A 23589-nucleotide genomic window follows, 5' to 3' on the forward strand; every position below is an offset into this window, starting at 1 on the left:
AAATCCTATGTCAGGTCTCAGATGGACTAATGGGCAGCACAGATTACATGTTGGAAAGATGCAGGGAAGGATCCACATGGGCCACAAAATTATGAAGTCTTCAAAGATAGCCATCCAGGCAGAGTAAATAGAAACCCAAGCACCAGTCCGATTCTCACACCCCATTGCTGAGGAATGTTATCACAGGCCAACGAGGGGCCTGCAAGTCTTTACATGGAACCTACTTCTTTCTCTTCATCTCTCTTCAGTTTAACTCCATGTAACTATGTGTGTTTTGTTTTCCAAATCAAATGCTTTAGGACCAGTGCCAGCAGCACAGCCCTTGTAAGCAACCCTGCAAAAAAACAAGACAGCCCTAGTGAGCAATCCTACTGGAGGCAGTTTGGGACTGGGCTGCTCCCATATCCGACCACAGGCTGTGGAGAGAGCAGACTGAAACATACCAGGCTTGCACCAGTGTCTCCTGATTGCTGCTGTCACTTTCCAGGGAAACCATGAAGGGGAGGGGACCTGTCTGTAGCCACAAACAGGTGGCTCACAAGTGACAGAGGAGGGAAAATACAAGGACAATGATTCAATCTCAAGAACTGTTATCAAGTGAAAGTAAAATCAGATTTGCAGCCTTATGTTCCTTTCTACCCCACTCCCACTCTGGGCAACGGGGCTGCGAGCTCCACAGCGCAGCTGCAAGGGGAGGGGACCTGTCTGTAGAAAAAAGGCTCAAGAAGGGACTCAGTTTCCAAGCTGAAGGAAACAATATAACATAGCCCTCAATAATCTGACTGGCAATGTTTTGGCCTCTCTGGGCTGTGCTCCTGCCTGGCAGTGCTTTGAGTTTTAATCTGATGCTGTAAAGTAACTTAAACAACTTCAGCTGACCTACAATTAAATGACTCTGCCCAGGTATTTCCATCCTGAACAAACCTGCTCAACAGTGCAGGTTTTTAAGTAATTGCAACAAGGCTTTGCAGCTTGCAGCCCTGTGATAAGAAGATCTAGTGGGAGAGGGGAGCTCACCCTCATACTCAGTGATTTTTCACAACCGTCCAGCTGCTGGCTCACAGATTGGTGGGAACTACCCCCTTTTCTCATACATTTACACTCTTCTTCACCACTGTGAGATGCTGCACATCACAATGATGAGGAAAACGGACTGTGCATCTTACTCCAGTATGGAAATGCCATGAATGACAGCTCACGGAAAGTGTATAAATCTGGGGTGCAACCCCCAATTCTTTCCCCATTTTGTACACACTGCTACATGACCAGGCTGGCACCATCAATCAATTTACTTGTCAGGGGAATGATATTTTACATCCCAAAATGGCAAGAGTGTTGTCCTCCTTTCACTCCTCAGCACTGGAGTCAAAGTGGATATACTAAAGCATGTCTGATTAAATAGATGCCTTGAGTTCCTGTGCTGGGAATTCTGAGGGCTACCGGACAAAATGTCAGTCACCCCAAATCACACTTGGGAGCAATCAAACCAGCACTACCCTTCCTATCTAGATACATCATCCTTCGATACTCTCCAAACGCCCTTTCAACTCAACAGCTTTATGATGAAATAGTAAGCGAGGAAAAAAAAACATGCCCTGCCCTTCTCTTTTCACTCTCCTACTGAACAATCAACACTTTAGATAAAGTGTCCCCCCCCCACCCCCACAGCACCATGGGCGGCGGGTATAATAGGCCAGGGCAGGCTCTGCCTCCCCTAGTGCAGCCGCCGCTGTGGGACCCAGGTTGCGGGTTTGGTGAGAGAAATTTTTGCTTTTTATTATGCCCTGTGCAGGTTCCGGGACGGCTGTGGAGACACTGTGCGCTATTCAGCTTCCTGGGTTCATCAGTAATCTCCAGGGAGATTACTGATGAACCCAGGATGCTGAGTAACATACTGCATCCTCAACCGCCCCAGAACCTCCATGGTGCATAGCAAAACCTCAGGTTCTTCTTCCAGAAGAGAGAAGAGGTTTTCAATTTTTGCAGGGCGGCTTGGGGTCTCCGGAGGGGAGGCACAGCTATGGGGGCTCTGGCCAGCCTGGGGCTCCTCTGAGCAGGTTGGGGGGTTCAGGGCTCTGGCTGGTCTGGGCCTCCTCTGGCAGTGTGTGTGTGTGCGGGGGGCTCTGACTGCAGAGGGGGCCTCAGGACTCAAGCTGCAGGGGGCAGGGCAGGGGGTCTTGGGGCCATGGGGGGGCGGAGTCTCAGGACTCCAGCTGCTGGGGGGCCCAGGGCTCTGGCCTCTGGGAGGTGGAAGGGGTGGAGCCGGGGGCTAGTCTCCCCAAAGTGGAGCTCCACCCACCGCCCAATACTAATCAATCCCTTTGCCAGCCAATATTAGTGGCTCCTCCAGTTCAAAGCTAGGGTTCAGGCAATAACACCCAGCAGGAAAAATTCTTGCCCAAGGCTTAATAAAAGACTCTCAGCAATGGCAAGTCAACTCATGAACTGAGCGAACTGAATTTCTCAGCTGCCCCTCCGTTCTCAGAGGCAAGAGCATCCTGCTGCTCCTCACTCATTCCATCTGGTAGATGTGCTCCACAAAGACCAGACATCAGAGCAGCTAGTGTTTGAGAGGCACTAGGAAGAGGAGAGATCCCTAAAGAGGAAGGGCAGCATCCACCCAGGCAGGGAGGGGAAGAAGAGCTTGATTGACAGTTGACTCCACTGGAGTTGGGTAGGTTCTAAAGGGTCACGTCTCTTTTGCATCAGTCTTGACTAGTCTATATTTGGTACGTTCGAGCCCTGTCTATCCTGAGTACCTGATTAATCTTTGCTCAGTGGCTGAAGCTTCACAACCACTTCCCCCACTCCATAGAGGTTGAAAGAGAGAAGGAGCCATTCTCAAGTCTCAGCAAGATTAAAGCCAGAGATGGAGCCAGCTGGCCAACCAGAGGGAGCTGAACTAAGAAGTCCACCCTAAAATAAGTGGGCATCTGAGCACGCAATGCACTTTCCTCCTCCCCTCTACAATAAGACCAAACCCTAACGCTGGCAAAATTTCACTTCACATCAAAAATCAGGATATTTCTAATACAGTACTGGGATAATTCTAACACTCCCAGAACCCCTCACATGTTACCAGCAGGCGCTGGAGAGAAAACTCCAAGCTTCAATAGTATAGGGGTTTCAGCAAAGAGGCAACATCTCATTGCTTTGACAATGAGCCTCTCCAGCACATAAATCATTCCCTCTTCCCCACTCACTGTGCTAGCTTTAATTCCTCAGAAGTCACATGTGTACTGCTATTTTACTGAATGGAATTAGAGAGACTCTCTCATTCACTGAGGTCTGGAGTTCCTGCATACCCTAGAATTTAGAAGAGCCACAGCCACACCCTATATGCAGTGTATAATATGCAGAGTCTTAAAGATCAAGGGCACCTGAGCTATTCAGTGCAGAGCCGGTTCTAACTCTCACAGCTTGGAATCAAGATACTTTTCCAAGAATGGGAGGATGAGATGGGAACAGCAACAACTCACATAAGTTGGGTCCTTCCCAGGCCTTGAGGTCTTATTCTGTCTGCTTGCCACTGAATCCAGAACTCTGCCCCCAAATGAGGATGAAAAAGAATCCTACCCCAGAAAAACTTACCCCACCAGAAAAAGAGGTCGATGCCCACCACAATATAAAGCCCCTCACAGCTGAGGGGTGAATATGGGGCATGAGTCTCCTGTAACATCACTGACTGGCACAGTCATCCCCCTAGCCCTGTCACACCAACCACACTATTATATCTCAATGCTCTCCCATGCCTAACAGTATCCAGCATGATTATTTACCACCACCCTTACTCATCAACCCCTGGCATGATTATTCCCCAATCCCACAGGTAAATCAAGTCCCATTCCAGAGATACTGAACCCCTCAGACCACTCTTGGGTAAAATCTGAGATTAACTGCAGTGAGTGAACCAGATGGGGAGGGGCTGTGTGGGAGTCAAAGGGCATTACTCCTTGGACTTTCCCTTGTATCTTCCAAGTCAATTCTGTTAACTCTCTAAATAATTATTATACATACACTCCTACCATCTTTCCCGGATCCAACAAACTGCTTGTGGCTTTGGTTATCCCCAATACTGAAAACTCTTCCAGATTCATCACAGATACAGAGGTCACATGGGGCCACTATTCACACACAGGGCTAAGGCTCCTGGGCTAAGGCTTGTGTGTTATTCCAAATGTACAAAGACAGCAAGAAGCTGAGAATTGTGGCTCAACAGCTACAAGGCACCTTGCTCTGGCAACTGGATAGGATTCAGTGTATGCCATTTCCTCATCTTGACTGGAAAAGCCAAGTAAAATATATCTGAACCCAGTTTAGGTGGTGGGGCTGCTTGGGGGCCACTCTGACACTTAAAAGCACAATTGCAGAGCCCAGACTTTAGATTCGAAAAGGCAGCATCCCCTCTCATCTCTTCAGCAGGCTCCTGACAAGAGATTAACTCCTGTATCAAGTCACCTCACCTCTCCCCCTGCCCAGATTTGACCTCCACACTCAGTCACAGTAGAGTATGGCGCCAATTTGATGTCTTAGGTAGCCCCGAGTCACTTTGTCAGCAGGCCCAGCTCCCCATACCTGGCAAACTATTTGTAACTCACGTGAAGGCAAAGAAGAGGGTGGTGGCTCCCACTAGGAAGATGGCAGCAGCTGAGACTGGGACGTATTTGCTGGGTTTGAATCTCTTTCCAGATGCTGCTGGCATGTTGGAGCTCTGGTGGGTGATCTGCCCTGCAGCATAGCCCAGGCCCAACTGGAGTCAGAATGGACACGAAAAGGGGGAGGGGACCTTTAGAAGGGAGAAGGAGGGGGGCAGAGGGAGAAGATGGGAGGGAGAAGTCGTGGGGGTAAGCAGTTACCCAACTTCCTGAAATATACTTAGAGCGTGTTCCAAATGGAGCAGAAGGAAACAATCCAGAAGAAGGATCCACACAGATCCTTGAAGGGAGAGGCCCAAGAACACAGCCAAGGGATTCCACACTGCCCCCTGAGAGTTTGGGGATGTATGGAAGGAGATTTAAAAAATAAAATGGGAAACTGAATTCCAATTTAAACTACTGCTGGAACACGACAGCTGGGAGCAGCCAAACTCCAGGTGCAAGAAGCACCTCCCCAAGCAGCTTGTGGCAAAGGCTGGCTTCAAAGAGATTTTATAAGTTAGGGTGGGGAAAGTGGCAAATGGAAGTTGCAGACTCTGCAGCAAATGGAGGGAAGCCAAACTGAGGAAGTCTTTTCCACTCTGGTGAGTGCTCCAGGAAAGGTGGCCAACTCAGAAACAGGCCGCCATTAGATTTCTTTGAAAAAACCCACACCAAAATCCCAAAGAAGCCTCCTCTCCTTTTCCTTTTTAATCTCTTCCTGGTGTCCAGCAGTCCCCTTCAGTCACCGCTCAGGTGGATGGGGTTATCCTGAAACAATGTGCTTGTCTTCCTCACACTGCTTGGCCCTCTCCTCCCCCTCACCCGAGGCAGTTGCAGAAACACACTCCCTGATTTCACCAGGATCTGAGGCTGGCTAGCGGTGGTTGTTTAATTTTATTTATTTCTCTCTTGACGGCTAAAGCCGGGTAACAGCTGGTGCGAGGTTGAGCTGTAAATCCTTTTCTTTGAAAGGGGGGGGTTGGAGGGTGAAGTCAGTTGGCATGTGTGTTTTCGTCTTCTTCCTATTTGTTCCCTTTTGTATGACACTCAGAACTCTAGCTTCCACTTGGTTTTTATGAACAAAATTGAATTTCAAATCCTTTCTGTAGTGATGGTGTCCACAAAATCCTGGGCAGATGAGGTAAGACTTGAAGGTTTTCAGACAATTCTGTTAAAACTGCAGAATGCAACTGATAATTAAAACAATGATGACTGGGCCCTTCTCACCCATGGCCTGGGTATCTAAGTCTGTTCCAAGCTGCTCCATTTTCACCTCCCTCTCGCATAGAAAACCATTCCTCAATCCATATTTGTTTAAAAAAAACATATAAAATAATTAAAACTTGACATCTGGAACTCCACACTTTATCTAGAAGAAAAAAAAATCAAATTAACATGGGAATTCAGGAAAAATAATCATTTAACATATATTTAATATTAATAATGCACTCTGCACCTTCAAGGTACTGTATAAGCATTAGTGTGAAGAGGAAGACATGGACTAGAGGTCTTAGAACTAGGCTGGGGATCAAGAGATGTTGAGTTCTCAGCCAACTCTGACACAGACTCACTCTACGGGCTTAGGCATGTCACTTAATATCTCTGAGACTCAGTTTCTACATCTGCATAATTGGGATAAGGATACATAACTCTCACTGAGAGATAAACTGTTATTTTTAGTTAATAAATACTCACACTTTTGGTCTTCAACATCACTTTCCATGCTCAAGGAGCTTCACAGTCATTCACTAACTAAGCAGTTTCAGGTAAGTATTATCCTCATTTTATTGTTAAGAAAACTGAGGCTCAAAAGTTGAGCAACTTGTCCCAGACCACAGGAGTCAATGACAGAGCAGAAATGAGAACTCAGGACATTCTGGCTTCTTGTCCTATGCTCAAGTTTTTTCTAGACTATTACAATTAAAGGACCCCTAGCCCCAGCTAGAGTTGTGCTCAGATGGAGTGAAGGGGATAGATAATCAGAAGTTTTAATTCTTTGCTGGGAAGGCAGGAAGGAAATGGGAAACAACCCCACAGGATCTTATCGCCATCCCTCAAAGCAGGGCAAGAGATGCCCACAGAAAAACCCAGCCCTGTTGAGTGTTGAACACATTTACACTTGGCTGCTTTGCATGAAGAAGAGTGCAGTTCTCACAAGAAAGCCCTAGTTAGTGAGGGAGTCAAATTCCTTCTCCAAAGTACAAAATGGAGGGGGGGGGCGGGGAACAAGCTTCTCTCTGGAAATAAAATCAAGAGGTAGCAACCTGCACAAGAAGTCAAGAGCCAGTGAACCCATCACAGCTCAGGAACAACCTGGGCACAGGTTATATTTAATTGATTATTATGGTTATAGCAACTCTGCTCAGTTCCAACTTTATTTGTAATGCCTTCTCTACTCCACTAGTTCACTGTTTTATCATGATGCCTTTATTATTACATTAGGTAGCAAAATACAGAGCTGTAATAACTGTTCTCATTTTTCTACTTTAAATAAGCCATGTCTTTCATTTCTCTCAATCTCTCTTTTTTAGGTGAATTTTAGTGGTGACTAAATATGACAGATTGATATTCCTGGAGCTTGAAAGAACTACAGTACAACAAAAAAGATGTATTCTAATTACTAAAGTTAATTACAACACAGACTAAACCAGTTAAGAGTTAACACAAGAGTTGAAGTATCCACTCATTCAATTGCCAGAGCAGAGTAAGAAATCTTTCCAAGTGATGAGGGCTTTAGGCTTTTGGTTTCTGCAGAATCTAATCTTAAATTTTTAAAATCAAAGTTTCCAGCCTGCACGATTGAAAGAAAACCTTTCCAAATGTGACTCTGCAAAACTGTGGTTTCTGAGTCTGCAGACAACTCCAATTTCACTCTACTGTTGCTCTTGCCTGTCCCAACCAGCAGCAGAGTGAAACTGACAAGATTGGTCATTTTCACAGCTACTATGCAGAACTTCTTGGCAGAAGCATCTTATCAATTTCATTCTGATGTTTCTGAGAGAAATACTGAACTGTAACAGAGGCAGGCACTCAGTTTCGCCACAAGCAAGGAGAACCTAAAACACAGAAGAACGGAGAAAGCTTTACAAAGGTGATCACTGTGCTGCTGTTATCACAGAGCATGTAGAGAGACATTAGATCTAGTATGAATTAACTCACAATCATCTTAGTGGTGTGTTAACTCTGAAGTTTATTTAGGACAACAATGACAACACTGCAAACTATGTCACTAACTGAGTGCCTTAACTAACAATCAATGAGCTAACATGCTTATCTACTGTAACAGGACAGCCAACACATCTGGGGAGCGATACTTCAGTGGTTTGAGCACTGGCCTGCTAAACCCAGGGTTGAGAGTTCAATCCTTGAAGAGGCCATTTAGGGATCTGGGGCAAAAATTGGGATTGGTCCTGCTTTGAGCAGGGGGTTGGACTAGATGACCTCCTGAGGTCCCTTCCAACCCTGATAGTCTATGACTCTCATTTGAAAGGACGTTCCACTGAAATAAGGTTGCAAATTTTAAAGCTGCATACAAATAAGTGTTCTATCAGACTTTGGGAGTTGATTTTGTTTTTAAGGTCTTCCACATAGGCCTATGTCCCCCTTTCCCCTGCACAGAGTAATCACTGTTCTGCTTTGTCCAATCTCTCATCTCCAGCTGCTCCTACTTTCTCATCCAACCCAATCACTCAGCACTGAGCATTTCATCTTCCCTTCCAATCCTTCTCCACTGCCTCTCTCTTCTATCCTAACTGGCAACTCCACTGTCAGTTTCCCCAGCTCACTACCACAGCAGCATCTTCAGCTCTTCCCTCCACATCCTGTTTCTTCCTCTCTGATATCACTAGGATCTGCCCTTTCCTCGCTAACCCCACTACCCGCACCTTTTGCCACATCTTGTTCATCTCTCACCTCCATTTCTGGGACCTTCTTCTCTCACACCTCTCACCTTTCCCCCTTTAGGCCACCCCAAATGCCTCCATTATTTCTCATTCTTCTCTCCGCCTCATCAAATTCAAGCTCTCTCTTCTCATCTGCAAGATCCCTACTCACCTATTCTAATTTCGTCCTCTTCTCACACCCACTTATTCCTTATAGCTCCTCCCAATGTTCTCTCATTACTCCTCCTTTTTATCCCCTCTTCCTCCTCAGCTTTGGGACTTCCACTATACTTCCTCTTAGATGCCCGAACAGTTTCACTCTTGCTGTTTGTCAGGAGCCCCGTCTCTCCTTATAATCCATTTCTCTGAGAAAATCTTTCCCATTGTGCTTTCCTCCCCACAAGTGTCTCTACCCCTTGTCTGAACTGCTGCCCTGTATCTCATCACTCCTAGACTAGCAGACCAACAGGGCAAGGAATGCAACTTACTCTATTCTTTGTAAAGAACAGTGCACATTCACCATGCTAGAGAAACAATTTGTAATGATTTCACAACATTTCACTACTTATTTACATTGCCACTGCTAATCACTGCAGTTTCTGTTTAAGTCCCTGTAACACAATGGTACAAACATTACAAGTTTCCCCATGCTTCATCTTTGCCCTGGGGAGATTAGCTTACTGGGGAGGAGAGGGGAGTTGTGTCTCCATGACCAATTCCACAGACTGCATTGTTTTGCCAAATACAGTGGTGGTTTGCGTGATGTGGTTATCTATCCCAGTGCAAATTAAAACAAAAATCTCAACTCAGTATACTTGCGATAGGCCACCAAATAACCAGCACACTTAGACTATAAGTTCTCTGGGATAGGGACCACCTTTTTGTTCTGTGTTTGTACAGCACTTTGAACAATGGGGTTCTGGTCCATGATAAGGGCTCCTAGGTGCTACATTAAAACAAATAATAAATAATAGGGCTAGAGCTTTTTGTAACTACTATCCCAAGAGCACATCCAAAACAGCAACTTACAGAGGAAAGGCCCTGTACACAGTTCCCGACCCCCTCAGCCATCCAGTCTACCCTTGTTCAGTGTAAACCTACAACTCATTTGGAGAAGTTAAACCCCTAAAATGCACTTTTTTCATTGTCCTCTACCTTTGTACCCCATGAAATGCCTGCTAAAGTTATTTCATTTCTGACTAGAGATGCACTGGCCAGCCCAGGAGATCAGCCTCTCCCTTCCACTGGAATCTGAATTGATAATTTTATTAAAATAAAGAAGATAGTCACATATTGACCCTATTCCATTTTTAAATTCATCATACAAACTTAAGAATTTCAACTATCCCCATATTGATTGGGTACATGTCACCTCAGGATGGGATACACAGATAAAGTTTCTTGTCACCTTAAATGACTGCTTCTTGGAGTAGCTAGTCCTGGAACCCACAAGAGGAGTGGTAATTCTTGATTTAGTCCTAAATCAACAGGATCTGGTCCAAGAGGTGAATATAGCTGGACCGCTTGGTAATAGTGACCATAATATAATTAAATTTAACATCCAGGTGGTGGGGAAAAAAATCACAACAACCCAACACTGTAGCATTTAATTTCAGAAATTACACAAAATGAGGAGGTTAAACAGAAATTAAAAGGTACAGAGCTAAAAGTGAAATCCCTGCAAGCCGCATGGAAACTTTTTAAAGACACCATAATAGAGGCTCAACTTAAATGTATACCCCAAATTAAAAAACATAATAAGATAACCAAAAAGTGTCACCAGTGGCTAAACAACAAAGTAAAAAAAAGCAGTGAGAGGTAAAAAGGCATCCTTTAAAAAGTGGAAGTTAAATTCTGGTGAGGAAAATAGAAAGGCAAGTTAAATGTAACAATATAATCAGGAAGGCCAAAAAAGAAGAACAGCTAGCCAAAGACTCAAAAAGTAGTAGCAAACAAATTTTTAAGTATATCAGAAGCAGGAAGCCTGCTAAACAACCAGTGGGCCACTGGATGATCAAGATGCTAAAAGAGCACTCAAGGACAATAAGGCCATTACAGAGAAACTAAATGAATTATTTGCATCCGTCTTCACGGCTGAGGATGTGAGGGAGATTCCCAAACCTGAGCCAATCTTTTTAGGTGACAAATCTGAGGAACTGTCCCAGATTGAGGTGTCGTTAGAGGTGGTTTTGGAATAAAATGATAAACTAAACAGTAATAAGTAAGGCTACATTTTAGTCATGGGTATTTTTAGTAAAAGTCATGGACAGGTCAGGGGAAGTAAACAAAAATTCACAGCCCGCGACCTGTCCATGACTTCCTGACTAAATCTGAGGGGAGAGCAGCCTGAGTGGGCCCACGGATGCTGGGGGAGGGTGCCACGGATGATGGCGGGGGGGGAGGGGGGCGCAGCCCTGGACACCTGCTGGTGCTGGGTGGGGGAGGGCAGGCAAGAAGCAGCACACAGCCTAGCCGAGATCCGTGCTTAGAGTGACCAGATGTCCCGATTTTTTAGGGACAGTCCCAATATTTGGGGCTTTTTTTTAATATGCCTCCTATTACCCCCCACCCCGTCCCATTTTTTCACACTTGCTATCTGGTCACCCTATCCATGCTGGTGCTGCGGGGAGGGATTGGCGGGGCCAGCAGATTCCCTACCTGGCTCCGTGCTTCCCTGGAAGCGGCGATATCTCCCTTGCCCACCTCCGAGGTGGAGGCATTGCCAGGCAGTTCTGCGCACTGCCCCAGCCCAGAGTGCCAGCTTTGCAGCTCCCACTGGCCGGGAACCATGCCCAATGGGAGCTGCGGGGGCGGTGCCTGCAAGCAGAGGCAGCGCCCAGAGCTGCCTGGCCACGCCTCCGCCTAGGAGCTGAGCAAGGGGGATGCCAGGCGCACTGGCCACTGCAGAAGCCACGGAAAGTCACGGAATCCGTGACTTCTGTAACCTTCGTGACAAACTTGCAGCCTTAGTAATAATAAGTCACCAGGACCAGATGGCATTCACTCAAGAGTTCTGAAGGAACTCAAATGTAAAATTGCAGAACTACTAACTGTAGTCTATAACCTGTCATTTAAATCAGCTTCTGTACCAAATGATTGGAGGATAGTTAATGTGATGCCAATTTTTAAAAAGGGCTCCAGACGTGATCCCAGCAATTACAGGCCAGTAAGCCTGACTTCAGTACCGGGCAAACTGGTTGAAACTATAATAAAAACAATATTGTGAGACACATAGATGAACATAATTTGTTGGGGAAGAGTCAACATGGTTTTTGTAAAGGGAAATCATGCCTCACCAATCTACTAGAATTCTCTGAGGGGATCAACAAGGGGGATCCAGTGGATATACTGTACTTAGATTTTCAGAAAGCCTTTGACCAAGTCCCTCAGCAAAGGCTCTTAAGCAAAGTAAGCTGTCATGGGATAAGAGGGAAGGTCCTCTCATGGTTTGGTAAAACTGGTTAAAAGATAGGGAATAAATGGTCATTTTTCAGAATGGAGAGAGGTAAATAGTGGTGTTCCCTAGGGGTGTGTACTGGGCCCAGTCCTATTCAATATATTCATAAATGATCTGGAAAAAGGGGTAAACAGTGAAGTGGCAAAATTTGCAGATGATACAAAATTACCAGGCAAACTGTGAAGAGCTACAAAAGGATCTCTCAAAACTGAGTGACTGGGCAACAAAATGGCAGATGAAATTCAATGTTGATAAATGCAAAATAATGCACATTAGAAAATATAATCCCAACTATACATATAAAATGATGGGGTCTAAATTAGTTGTTACCCCACAAGAAAGAGATCTTGGAGTCATGGATAGTTCTCTGAAAACATCCGCTCAATGTGCAGCGGTAGTCAAAAAAAGCTAACAATGTGAGGAACCATTAGGAAAGGGATAGTTAATAAGACATAAAATATCATAATGCCACTATATAAAGTCATGGTATGCCCATACCTTGAATACTGCATGCAGTTCTGGTTGCCTATCTATATATATATGAATTGTAAAAGGTACAGAGAAGGGCAACAAAAATTATTAGGGGTATGGAGCAGCTTCCATATGAGAGAGATTAAAAAGACTGGGACACTGTTCAGCTTGGAAAAGAGATGACTAAGGGAGGAATAGGAAAGAGATCTATAAAATCACGAATGGTATGGAGAAAGTGAATAGGGAAGTGTTATTTACCCCTTCATATGACACAAGAATCAGGGGTCACCTGATGAAATTAATAGGCAGCATGTTTAAAACAAACAAAAGGAACACACTGTCAACCTGTGGAACTGATTGCCAAGGAATGCCATGAAGGCCAAAACTATAACCGTGTTCAAAAAACAATTAGATAAGTTAATAGAGGATAGGTCCATCAATCTCTATTAACCAAGGTGGTTAAGCCTCTGACTGCCAGATGCTGGGACTGGGTGTCAGGGAATGGCTCACTTTCTTCACTTCACAGGAATGCCCTGTTCTTTTTAAAAAGAAAAGGAGTACTTGTGGCACCTTAGAGACTAACCAATTTATTTGAGCATGAGCTTTCGTGAGCTACAGCTCACTTCATCAGATGCATACCGTGGAAACTGCAGCAGACTTTATATACACAGAGAATATTTTCTTTTTGCGAATACAGACTAACACGGCTGTTCCTCTGAAACCTGTTCTTTTTAATCCCTCTGAAGCGCCTGGCATTGGCCACAGTCAGAGGACAGTAGAGTGGGCTAGATGGACCATTGGTCTGACCAAGTTTGGCTGTTCTTTTGTAAGGAAAAGGTTTTATTGGCATGAGTTTAAGATGAGTGTTACCAATGAGTTGTGAAGCTCTTTATATATGTGTGTGTCTGATATTTTGTGTATTCTGATACCTGCTTTGAAGAAACACCCCAAAATAAAACTTTAATACATTAAACTTCACCCAGCCCACCCTATCACTTGTGGATTCAGGGAAAAAGGCCTTTTTCGTATTTACAAGGTTTGCTTACAGGTGATTGTTTGTAATAAATGGTTTCATCTAGAACTTCCTGTTTTCACTCACATGTGAATGTCACTGAACAGTATTATTTTAGACTGAAATTTTATATGCTTGATCTTGGTCTAAAATTATTTTTTCTAGAGTAAAAAACGTAACTAGGTCTAGACTAGGATTTAAAGCGGTGTGATGTTAGATTGAGTTAGGTAGCTGGATCTAATTAAAGTTTTAGAAGGTGTAACCTCACACCTTTAAATCCTCGGCTGGACAAGGTCTGTTTTTTGGGAGTTCACACCTCTAGGGAAGCATAGTCCATATGTTCATTGTTGCAGCCACTGATTGGTGCTTCTGATAGGCAGTCTGACTGTGTGGATAGGACTGAGGCAGGAGATGTGGGTTTTATTCCTGACTCTGCAACTGGAGTCACTGTGACATCTTGGGCAAGACATTTCACCTCTATGCCTTATCTATAAAGTGGGGATAATACTTGCTCTCCTTTGTAAAGCACTTTGAGATCTGTGGCTGGAAAGCAGGGCTATATGGGTTTACTAGTAGTAGCAGCAGCAGCTAGGCCAGCATGTTGGCATTAAGCAGGCACCAATTTGGTGCTTGTTACCTCTGGAGTAAGACTTTTGCCCCTCCTTTTCCTTTTTCTCTTCTTTAAAAAAAATATAGAAAATGAAATGCATAACACTACCTTCCGTGCAAAGTTTAGGTCTTATAGTAGGCACTGCACATAAAGAAATGCAAAAATTAAAGTTGTTCCTCCCAACCCAAAGCAACATTAACAGCTTGTGTGTAATATTTTCTATTCAGTGTTTTTTTAACATATTCTCTTTAAGAAGAAAAACAGGAGAAGAGAACTGATTAAATGATAAGCTCTTTGATACTGGGACTTTTTTTTGGTTTGTTATTTAATTACAGTGACTAGCCCAACAGGGCGCTGAGTCCTCATTGGGCTAACTGGAGGCTAACTCAGTACAAACAAGATATTTCATATGAACAGTGTGCCCAAGTTAATGTTGCTACAGGAATCTTAATATATTTCCTGACTGATTTTGAGCTGTATGGCCCTACAGTTGCATTAATACAGGATTAATTTTGCATTTAACTTTGTTCATTTTAATCTGTAGGTTACATCTGAATCTATCTATATATTTGTCATTAATGAAAAGATGCCTTTCACTTACCCAGGTACTGTAATGTCAAGGCCCTTCACTTTCAGTTTTTATTTTGTTCAGGATTTCTCAGGAATTTCTCAATGTTTATTATAAAAATTTTAAAGTGTCTGAAAATCAGTGCAAAGAAATTAACTTGACTTTTTGGGGTAATACTGAGATGAATATTACGGAATGGGAGGACAGAAAAAGCAACAAATAGAGAAAAGTAAAGGTATTGAAAGTAAAAGCAGTTTAATGCTGTGGTGTATTTTAGGAACTGCCCATTAACAGTAAGTACACATATGCACACATGCGGGTTTTTGTGGCTCTTCCACTACTTTGCTTTACATTTATACTTAGACTAATTTATTATTAACATAAATACACCTACATCTAATGCACTGGATTTCCTTAAAATAATCAGGAATTTCATGTGTTTAAGTGGTCCAAATTTCAGGTGAATATTGGTAAAAAAAACAACAAATAGCTTTTGTAAAATCTGGGAATTTTTGGTAAAAACTGAAAACAAAGGGCCTTATGTTTCATGGATGACCTTCCCTGCAGAGGTGCTGTCTGGAACTCCTTTCAGATCCATTAGCATATCTCCCAGCTGGAAACCAAAGGTTTTTGTAGACAGAAGTGATGTACTTCTTTTGGCGAAGTGAGAGAGCCCTGGTCTGGATTGGCTGTCTTTTACTGGCCACTGGATTGGCCTATTTAAAAACCACCATGTAAATCTCCCATTCCAGCATAAGAACAGCCATACTAGGTCAGGCCAAAGATCCAACTAGCCCAGTATCCTGTCTTCTGACAGTGGCCAATGCTAGGTGCCCCAGAGGGAATGAACAGAACAGGTAACCATCAAGTGATCCATCCCCTGTCACCCATTCCCAGCTTCTGGCAAACAGAGCCTAGGGACTCCATCCCGGCTAATAGCCATTGATGGAACTACCCTCCATGAACTTATCTAGTTCTTTTTTGAACCCTGTAATAGTTTTGGCCTTCACAACATCCTCTGCCAAAGAGTTCCACAGGTTGACTGTGCGTTGTGTGAAGAAATACTTCCTTTTGTTTTAAACTTGCTGCCTATTAATTTCATTTGGTGACTCCTAGTTCTTGTGTTATGAGGAGTAAATAACCCTTCCTTATTTACTTTCTCCACACCAGTCATAATTTTATAGACCTCTATCATATCCCCCCTTAGTCGTCTCTCTTCCAAGCTGAAAAGTCCCAGTCTTATTAATTTCTCCTCATATGGCAGCCGTTCAATACCCCTAATAATTTTTGTTGCCCTTTTCTGAACCTTTTCCAATTCTAAGGTATCTTTTTTGAGATGGAGCAACCACATCTGCATGCAGTATTCAAGATATGAGCACACCATGGATTTATATAGAGGCAATACGATATTTTCTGTCTTATTCTCTATCCCTTTCTTAATGATTCCCAACATTCTGTTCACTTTTTTGACTGCCGCTGCACATTGAGTGGATGTTTTCAGAGAACTATCCACAATGACTTCCAAGATCTCATAAGGGAAGGCAATTTGGATTTAGACAGGGCAGTAATATACAGCGCAGGGTGTAATTTGGATTTACATAGGGAAGTGGTGACACAGAGCAGGGCATAATTTATATTTACAGATATAGGGGGCAATATTCAGAGCGAGGAATAATTTGGATTTTACACATAGTTCCCTTGGGGGGTAATTTTTCAGTTATTTTGTAAATGCCACCAAACAGCAACACAAAACTAACCTGCCTGCCAGTTAGTTCATGGCCCCATTTGATGGCATCCATAGTGCTTGCTGGAAAATGCTTGTGTGTGTGATTGATCCATGCTGCACTCTCCCCAAAGTGCAGCGTAAGACAGAGGTGGCCGGGAAACAAAGTTGGGATACTAGATTTTCAGTCACAGTGGAACATAACAGTCACTACATCTCAGCTCAGATATTAATCTGTGACAAAATATACACTTTATTATACAAAAATATCCCACAGGCAATAGCAAAAACTGCCTCAGTCATCTGAGACACAAGCTGTCCTTGGACAAGTAACACTAAAAAAATCCCCCCCTCCCACTAGCCCAGGTTTACACAGGAAGGGGTCATTAGCCTGAGTTTATTAGAATGCGGTGAATTGTAGGCTCCTCTTGGGGCTGTAATTGTAATCTATATTGGGGTAAAGAAATTGGATGCAACTGACATTTATTCAGGTGGATGAATGGTAACTTTTCTGATCTAGGGGCATATAATACAGGGCAACTATCTGAGAAGTCTATTTTAGGTACTTATCTGGCCCCCATCACCATAGTATCTGAACACCTCACAATACCGGGAGCTAGGGAAGTGCTATTACCCTCATTTTACAGATGAGAATTGAAGCACAGAGAGGCTAAGTGACTCACCCATGGTCACCCAGGGAGTCTGTGATGGAGCTGGGAACTGAACTTGGGTCTCCAAATACTAAAATAACACCCTTTCTTTTCATGCAAAGGGTAGGGGGACTCCAAGAGGGAGAAAACAGGTTTCATGCAGGGGAGGTATTGTAATCCAGTGGAGGGAAGAATTTATTTCAGGGAAATGGGGATTCCAAGACCAGAAAACAGGACTTGCACAAGTGAACATGTAATCCAAGAGGGGAGAAGGGGTGGTGAAGAGGGGTCGTACACCAAGGGAACATGGCATACAATCCAGGGATGGAGGCAACAGGAGTGGAAATATAGATAGGGTGGGAACATAACTTGGTGCGCTGGCTAGAGAATAGGGATGTAAAGCCAGTTAAATTAATAAGGGATCACAAGTGGGGTTATAGTGGCAAAAGCAGACTTAAAAGATTGTAAGGGTCCACACCAGAATTAAGGGGGAAAGGGAGGGTTGCACATGGGTGATGGAATTAACTACAAGGGAGGAGGGCTGTGGGATGAAGAGAAAGGTGGCCGCTTAATGTATATGAGTACATGGAGGTGTCTGGGTGTCACAGCAGAGGAAGAGATCAAACAGGGAATCAGCAGGAGAGTCATACTGAATAGGGGGTCATGCTAGGGGACAGTCACATACAAGATGTGATAAGTGGGGAGCGGTCACATATGGGGAAAAGAGTCTCTGTGGAGGAAGGGAGTCATGCATAAGGGGAGGGAACCAGGGGTCACTAGATCACACACAAAGAAAAGAGTTATGCGGGAGACCAGATTTCGGGGTGGTGGTGGTGGGGGGCAGGGTTAGGGGGTGCTGAGAGGAGTCTCTGTGGTGGAGGAATCCGTAGAAGCAAGGGTCTGTGGGTGCTGTGGGGGTCTCTTTCGGGGTCTGTGGGTGCTGAAGAGGTCTCTCTCTGTGTGGGGAGGGCAGGGTGTGGGTGCTAGGGAAGACGCATCTGTGGATACAGGGGTTGTCTGTAGGGGGAGGAGCACTGTGGGGGATGGGGTGCTGAAAGGAGAGGGTGCTGTGGAGTGTCTCTGCAGGGGGAGGGTCAGTATGCAGGAAGGGACTGTGGGTGCTGAGGGAGGTCTCCCTGGAGGGGCAGTGTGGGGCCAGGTTGGTGGGGGAAGGGGTCTCTGTGTTGGGGAGGTCTAGGGGGGAGAAGCAGTGTGAAGATAGGGGTCCCTGGGGAAGGAGAAACGGTGAGGTGGGGTGAGGAACAGGCTGGGGGCAGGGGTGCTGGGCAGTGCCGAGAGGGTGGCTGTATTGGGAGGGGCGGGAGGGGTTGAGGGATCGGAGGGGGGCGGGGGAGAAGCAGCGTGGGGGAGGGGTAGCGTGGGGACACGGGCACTGAAGGAGGAAGGGGTCTGGGGGTGGGGGCGCTGACGGAGGAGGAGGGGCGGCGGTCCGGGGGTACTGAAGAAGGAAGGGGTCGGGGGTTGTGTGTGGCGGATACGGGGGAGGGCCGGTGAGGGGGCAGTGGGGGGCGCTGAGAGAGGGGAGAGCTGTGGGGGGGGGGTCTCTCTCTCTGGGCCAGAGTGTCCGATGCCGGGGGGCGGCTAGGCCCGGAGCGAGGCCCGGCCACCCTCAGGCGCTTTTCCCCGGCTCCCCGCCGTGGGTGAGGGCCCCGGCTCCCCGCCCTGCCCATAGAGAGGGCCCCGGCCCGGCCTACACTCACCCGCACCGCACAGTCGCTCCCTCCGCCTGCGCCCGGCCCGGCTCCCCGTGTGAGAGGCGCGTCCAGGCAGCAGGGAGGAAGCGCGCGCTCCCGAGCCCATTCGGGCGCGCGCTCCGCTCGCCGGTTGGTCCCAATGCGCGCGCTCCGCCCTCTCCCCCCAGAGCGGCCGTCGCTGGGTCGCGCGCCCGTCCGAATACTGCCAGTAGCTGATTGGCGGAAGCGTGAGCGAGGGCGGGAGCGAGAGAAAGAAGAGCCGTTGCACATGCCCAGGAGGTGGACACCCACGTCATCGCTCTGCGCGTGCGCCACAGCATCGCGCAATCAGGGAGGAAGGGTAGGGGGCCGAGGAGTAGACCATTGAGCGATGGGATGTTCGGCGCGTGCTCAGGACTCGCTCGGTTGCAGAGGCCACATTCGTACCCGGCCATGCTGATTGACAAACTCCCTGTTCAATCAGTGCTTATCCCCGCCTAGTATGATCAAATGCGTACTGCCAGTGGCTGAGCCGGAAGATCGCCTTAAAGAACTCACCCCTCTGGTTAAATTGATTATTGGGGTGGGGCTTTATTTAAAGCAATTAAAAAAAACAGCAGAGGGGATTAATCCCCCCATCCCAGTGAAACCATGGGATAGCCCATCCCAGTGACTCCATGGTACAGTTCACCCCCAGCCTGTGAGACCTGTCCTTTCTGTGACCCCATAGTATAAGCCACCCCAGCCTGTGTAACACCTCCCATCCCAATGATTCCATGGTACAGCCCCACCCCCATCCCACTGTCAGTGAGTGTGAACCCCCATCCCAGTGACACCATGATAAGAGCCCACCACCAGCCCAGTCTCTAGTGGGTGTGAACCCCCATAACCTAGATGCTGGGCTGGGCTGGGCTATCACCTTGCTCCCACCTTATATTCCCAGCAGGATGCCAAACAGCTTGGCTGGGCTGTAAAGAAAAACGAGGAGGAAGGAATAGTTCACTATTCTCTGCAAACACCTGAGTGTTGTTAAGAGACAATGGCATGACAAGACAAGACCAGCATACCCCAGAGATCAAAAGGACTACAGCAGTTTAAAAAGGAACTCTCTCTCAAGAGGGGAAGTTGTTCCAGGCAATCAGACTCTGTTTGCCAGAAGCTGGGAATGGGTGACAGGGGATGGATCATTGGTGCTTACCTGTTCTGTTCATTCCCCCTGGGGCATCTGGCATTGGCCTCTGTCGGAAGACAGGATATTGGGCTAGATGTACCTTTGGTGTGCTCCAGCATAGCCGTTCTTATGTAGACTAATCTGCAGGGCCCCTGTTGGGGCATTTGAAGTTAGATGAGGTAATGATCAGGGGATGGGAAACTGTTAGGTAAGACAGCCATGCATATAGCAGAGACAGTCCCTGCACTAAAGCAGTCACAGTTTAAATGGACAGGAGACAAAGGGAGGATCATTATCCCCTTTTTTACAGAGGGTAACTGAGGCCCAGAGATGATAAGTGATTTGTCTGAGGTGACAAAGGTAGTCTGCAGGAGAGCCAGGAATTGAACATGTCCTGAGTCATAGCACAGGTAAGGCCGGCCTCCCTTTCTAATGCTGGTGTTCTACCACCTGAGCTGGGTGAGCTTCAATCATCATGCAAGGGGCAGGAACAAGGAAAACACCTGATTGACTGATGTTCCACCCCACAGGCTTATGGGACACAAAATGCACTTCTTAGCTTTGGTTTGTCTTCACAGCATCATGCATATCCCAGCCACGAGGTCCTCTTGTAACACTTGCATAGCATGTCCTGTTTTACTTCTCCCCCTGCTGACCCCCAGGCCCAAAGCACTTTCAGAAAGTTAAAGAGGCTGGTGATCGGGGAGGGGAGATGCAGAATTTGAACCTCTGAGGCAGTAGTTCTGATGCAATCCCAGGACATAGGAGGTTTTCACATCTCTGGCAACTGGGATGTGCATCTGTCTAAGCAACTGGTCCTGACCTGTGACTTGTGAAGAAATTTTTGATCCATAGAACAAGTGAAAGCTTGAGTGTGTGTGTGCCATTAACTCAGACCACAGCGTGCTAATTAAACTGGGAAATTTAGGTCTGTCCCTTCCCCACTAATTCACCCTCTTTGATAACTGAATCATATAATCAGTGGAGCATTATTGCTTTGACAGGAAGTCACTATATGGGTTTAATCAACAATGCCACCTCCTGGCTAGAGATGTCAGGACAACCCAAATACCTCAACCCAAAATTCACAATCTTTTCTTCCCACAATCCTTTCCAGTAGGACCCCTCTCTCCTGCTATGCAGCCTCCAGCATTACATAGAATCATAGAATATCAGGGTTGGAAGGGACCCCAGAAGGTCATCTAGTCCAACCCCCTGCTCGAAGCAGGACCAATTCCCAGTTAAATCATCCCAGCCAGGGCTTTGTCAAGCCTGACCTTAAAAACCTCTAAGGAAGGAGATTCCACCACCTCCCTAGGCAACGCATTCCAGTGTTTCACCACCCTCCTAGTGAAAAAAGTTTTTCCTAATATCCAACCTAAACCTCCCCCACTGCAACTTGAGACCATTACTCCTTGTCCTGTCCTCTTCCACCACTGAGAATAGTCTAGAACCATCCTCTCTGGAACCACCTCTCAGGTAGTTGAAAGCAGCTATCAAATCCCCCCTCATTCTTCTCTTCTGCAGACTAAACAATCCCAGCTCCCTCAGCCTCTCCTCATAAGTCATGTGTTCCAGACCCCTAATCATTTTTGTTACCCTTCGCTGGACTCTCTCCAATTTATCCACATCCTTCTTGTAGTGTGGGGCCCAAAACTGGACACAGTACTCCAGATGAGGCCTCACCAATGTCGAATAGAGGGGAACGATCACGTCCCTCGATCTGCTCGCTATGCCCCTACTTATACATCCCAAAATGCCATTGGCCTTCTTGGCAACAAGGGCACACTGCTGACTCATATCCAGCTTCTCATCCACTGTCACCGCTAGGTCCTTTTCCGCAGAACTGCTGCCTAGCCATTCGGTCCCTAGTCTGTAGCGGTACATTGGATTCTTCCGTCCTAAGTGCAGGACCCTGCACTTATCCTTATTGAACCTCATCAGATTTCTTTTGGCCCAATCCTCCAATTTGTCTAGGTCCTTCTGTATCCTATCCCTCCCCTCCAGCGTATCTACCACTCCTCCCAGTTTAGTATCATCCGCAAATTTGCTGAGAGTGCAATCTACACCATCCTCCAGATCATTTATGAAGATATTGAACAAAACCAGCCCCAGGACCGACCCCTGGGGCACTCCACTTGACACCGGCTGCCAACTAGACATGGAGCCATTGATCACTACCCGTTGAGCCCGACAATCTAGCCAGCTTTCTACCCACCTTGTAGTGCATTCATCCAGCCCATACTTCCTTAACTTGCTGACAAGCATACTGTGGGAGACCGTGTCAAAAGCTTTGCTAAAGTCAAGAAACAATACATCCACTGCTTTCCCTTCATCCACAGAACCAGTAATCTCATCATAAAAGGCGATTAGATTAGTCAGGCATGACCTTCCCTTGGTGAATCCATGCTGGCTGTTCCTGATCACTTTCCTCTCATGCAAGTGCTTCAGGATTGATTCTTTGAGGATCTGCTCCATGATTTTTCCAGGGACTGAGGTGAGGCTGACTGGCCTGTAGTTCCCAGGATCCTCCTTCTTCCCTTTTTTAAAGATTGGCACTACATTAGCCTTTTTCCAGTCATCCGGGACTTCCCCCGTTCGCCACGAGTTTTCAAAGATAATGGCCAATGGCTCTGCAATCACAGCCGCCAATTCCTTCAGCACTCTCGGATGCAACTCGTCCGGCCCCATGGACTTGTGCACGTCCAGCTTTTCTAAATAGTCCCTAACCACCTCTATCTCCACAGAGGGCTGGCCATCTCTTCCCCATTTTGCGATGCCCAGCGCAGCAGTCTGGGAGCTGACCTTGTTAGTGAAGACAGAGGCAAAACAAAGCATTGAGTACATTAGCTTTTTCCACATCCTCTGTCACGAGGTTGCCTCCCTCATTCAATAAGGGGCCAACACTTTCCTTGGCTTTCTTCTTGTTGCCAACATACCTGAAGAAACCCTTCTTGTTACTCTTGACATCTCTTGCTAGCTGCAGCTCCAGGTGCGATTTGGCCCTCCTGATATCATTCCTACATGCCCGAGCAATATTTTTATACTCTTCCCTGGTCATATGTCCAACCTTCCACTTCTTGTAAGCTTCTTTTTTATGTTTAAGATCCGCTAGGATTTCACCGTTAAGCCAAGCTGGTCGCCTGCCATATTTACTATTCTTTCGACTCATCGGGATGGTTTGTCCCTGTAACCTCAACAGGGATTCCTTGAAATACAGCCAGCTCTCCTGGACTCCTTTCCCCTTCATGTTAGTCCCCCAGGGGATCCTGGCCATCTGTTCCCTCAGGGAGTCGAAGTCTGCTTTCCTGAAGTCCAGGGTCCGTATCCTGCTGCTTACCTTTCTTCCCTGCGTCAGGATCCTGAACTCAACCAACTCATGGTCACTGCCTCCCAGATTCCCATCCACTTTTGCTTCCCCCACTAATTCTACCCGGTTTGTGAGCAGCAGGTCAAGAAAAGCGCCCCCCCTAGTTGGCTCCTCTAGCACTTGCACCAGGAAATTGTCCCCTACGCTTTCCAAAAACTTCCTTGATTGTCTATGCACTGCTGTATTGCTCTCCCAGCAGATATCAGGAAAATTAAAGTCACCCATGAGAATCAGGGCATGCGATCTAGTAGCTTCTGTGAGCTGCCGGTAGAAAGCCTCATCTACCTCATCCCCCTGGTCTGGTGGTCTATAGCAGACTCCCACCACTACATCACTCTTGTTGCA

At 46.2% G+C, this 23589-nt stretch overlaps 1 protein-coding gene across 2 annotated transcripts in view; it reads right to left on the reverse strand.

Annotated features, from left to right (window-relative positions):
- The window catches only part of ZDHHC5 (zDHHC palmitoyltransferase 5), a 41972-nt gene extending 23075 nt beyond the window's left edge, over window positions 1-18897 (reverse strand). The window contains exons 1-2 of one of the 2 annotated variants that reach the window (XM_048852879.2): window positions 18731-18897; window positions 4599-6006 (exon numbers count right to left, since the gene is read on the reverse strand). In XM_048852879.2, the coding sequence (XP_048708836.1) occupies window positions 4599-4702 (104 nt within the window). In that variant the 5' untranslated portion in view covers window positions 4703-6006; window positions 18731-18897. Of the gene's footprint in view, window positions 1-4598; window positions 6007-18730 lie in introns of those variants that run through there. The other variant, XM_048852880.2, reaches the window with a different exon arrangement.
- Window positions 18898-23589: the final 4692 nt, after the last annotated feature.

This window comes from Caretta caretta, chromosome 6 (assembly GCF_965140235.1).
Source record: "Caretta caretta isolate rCarCar2 chromosome 6, rCarCar1.hap1, whole genome shotgun sequence".
Classification (NCBI taxonomy): Eukaryota; Metazoa; Chordata; order Testudines; family Cheloniidae; genus Caretta; species Caretta caretta.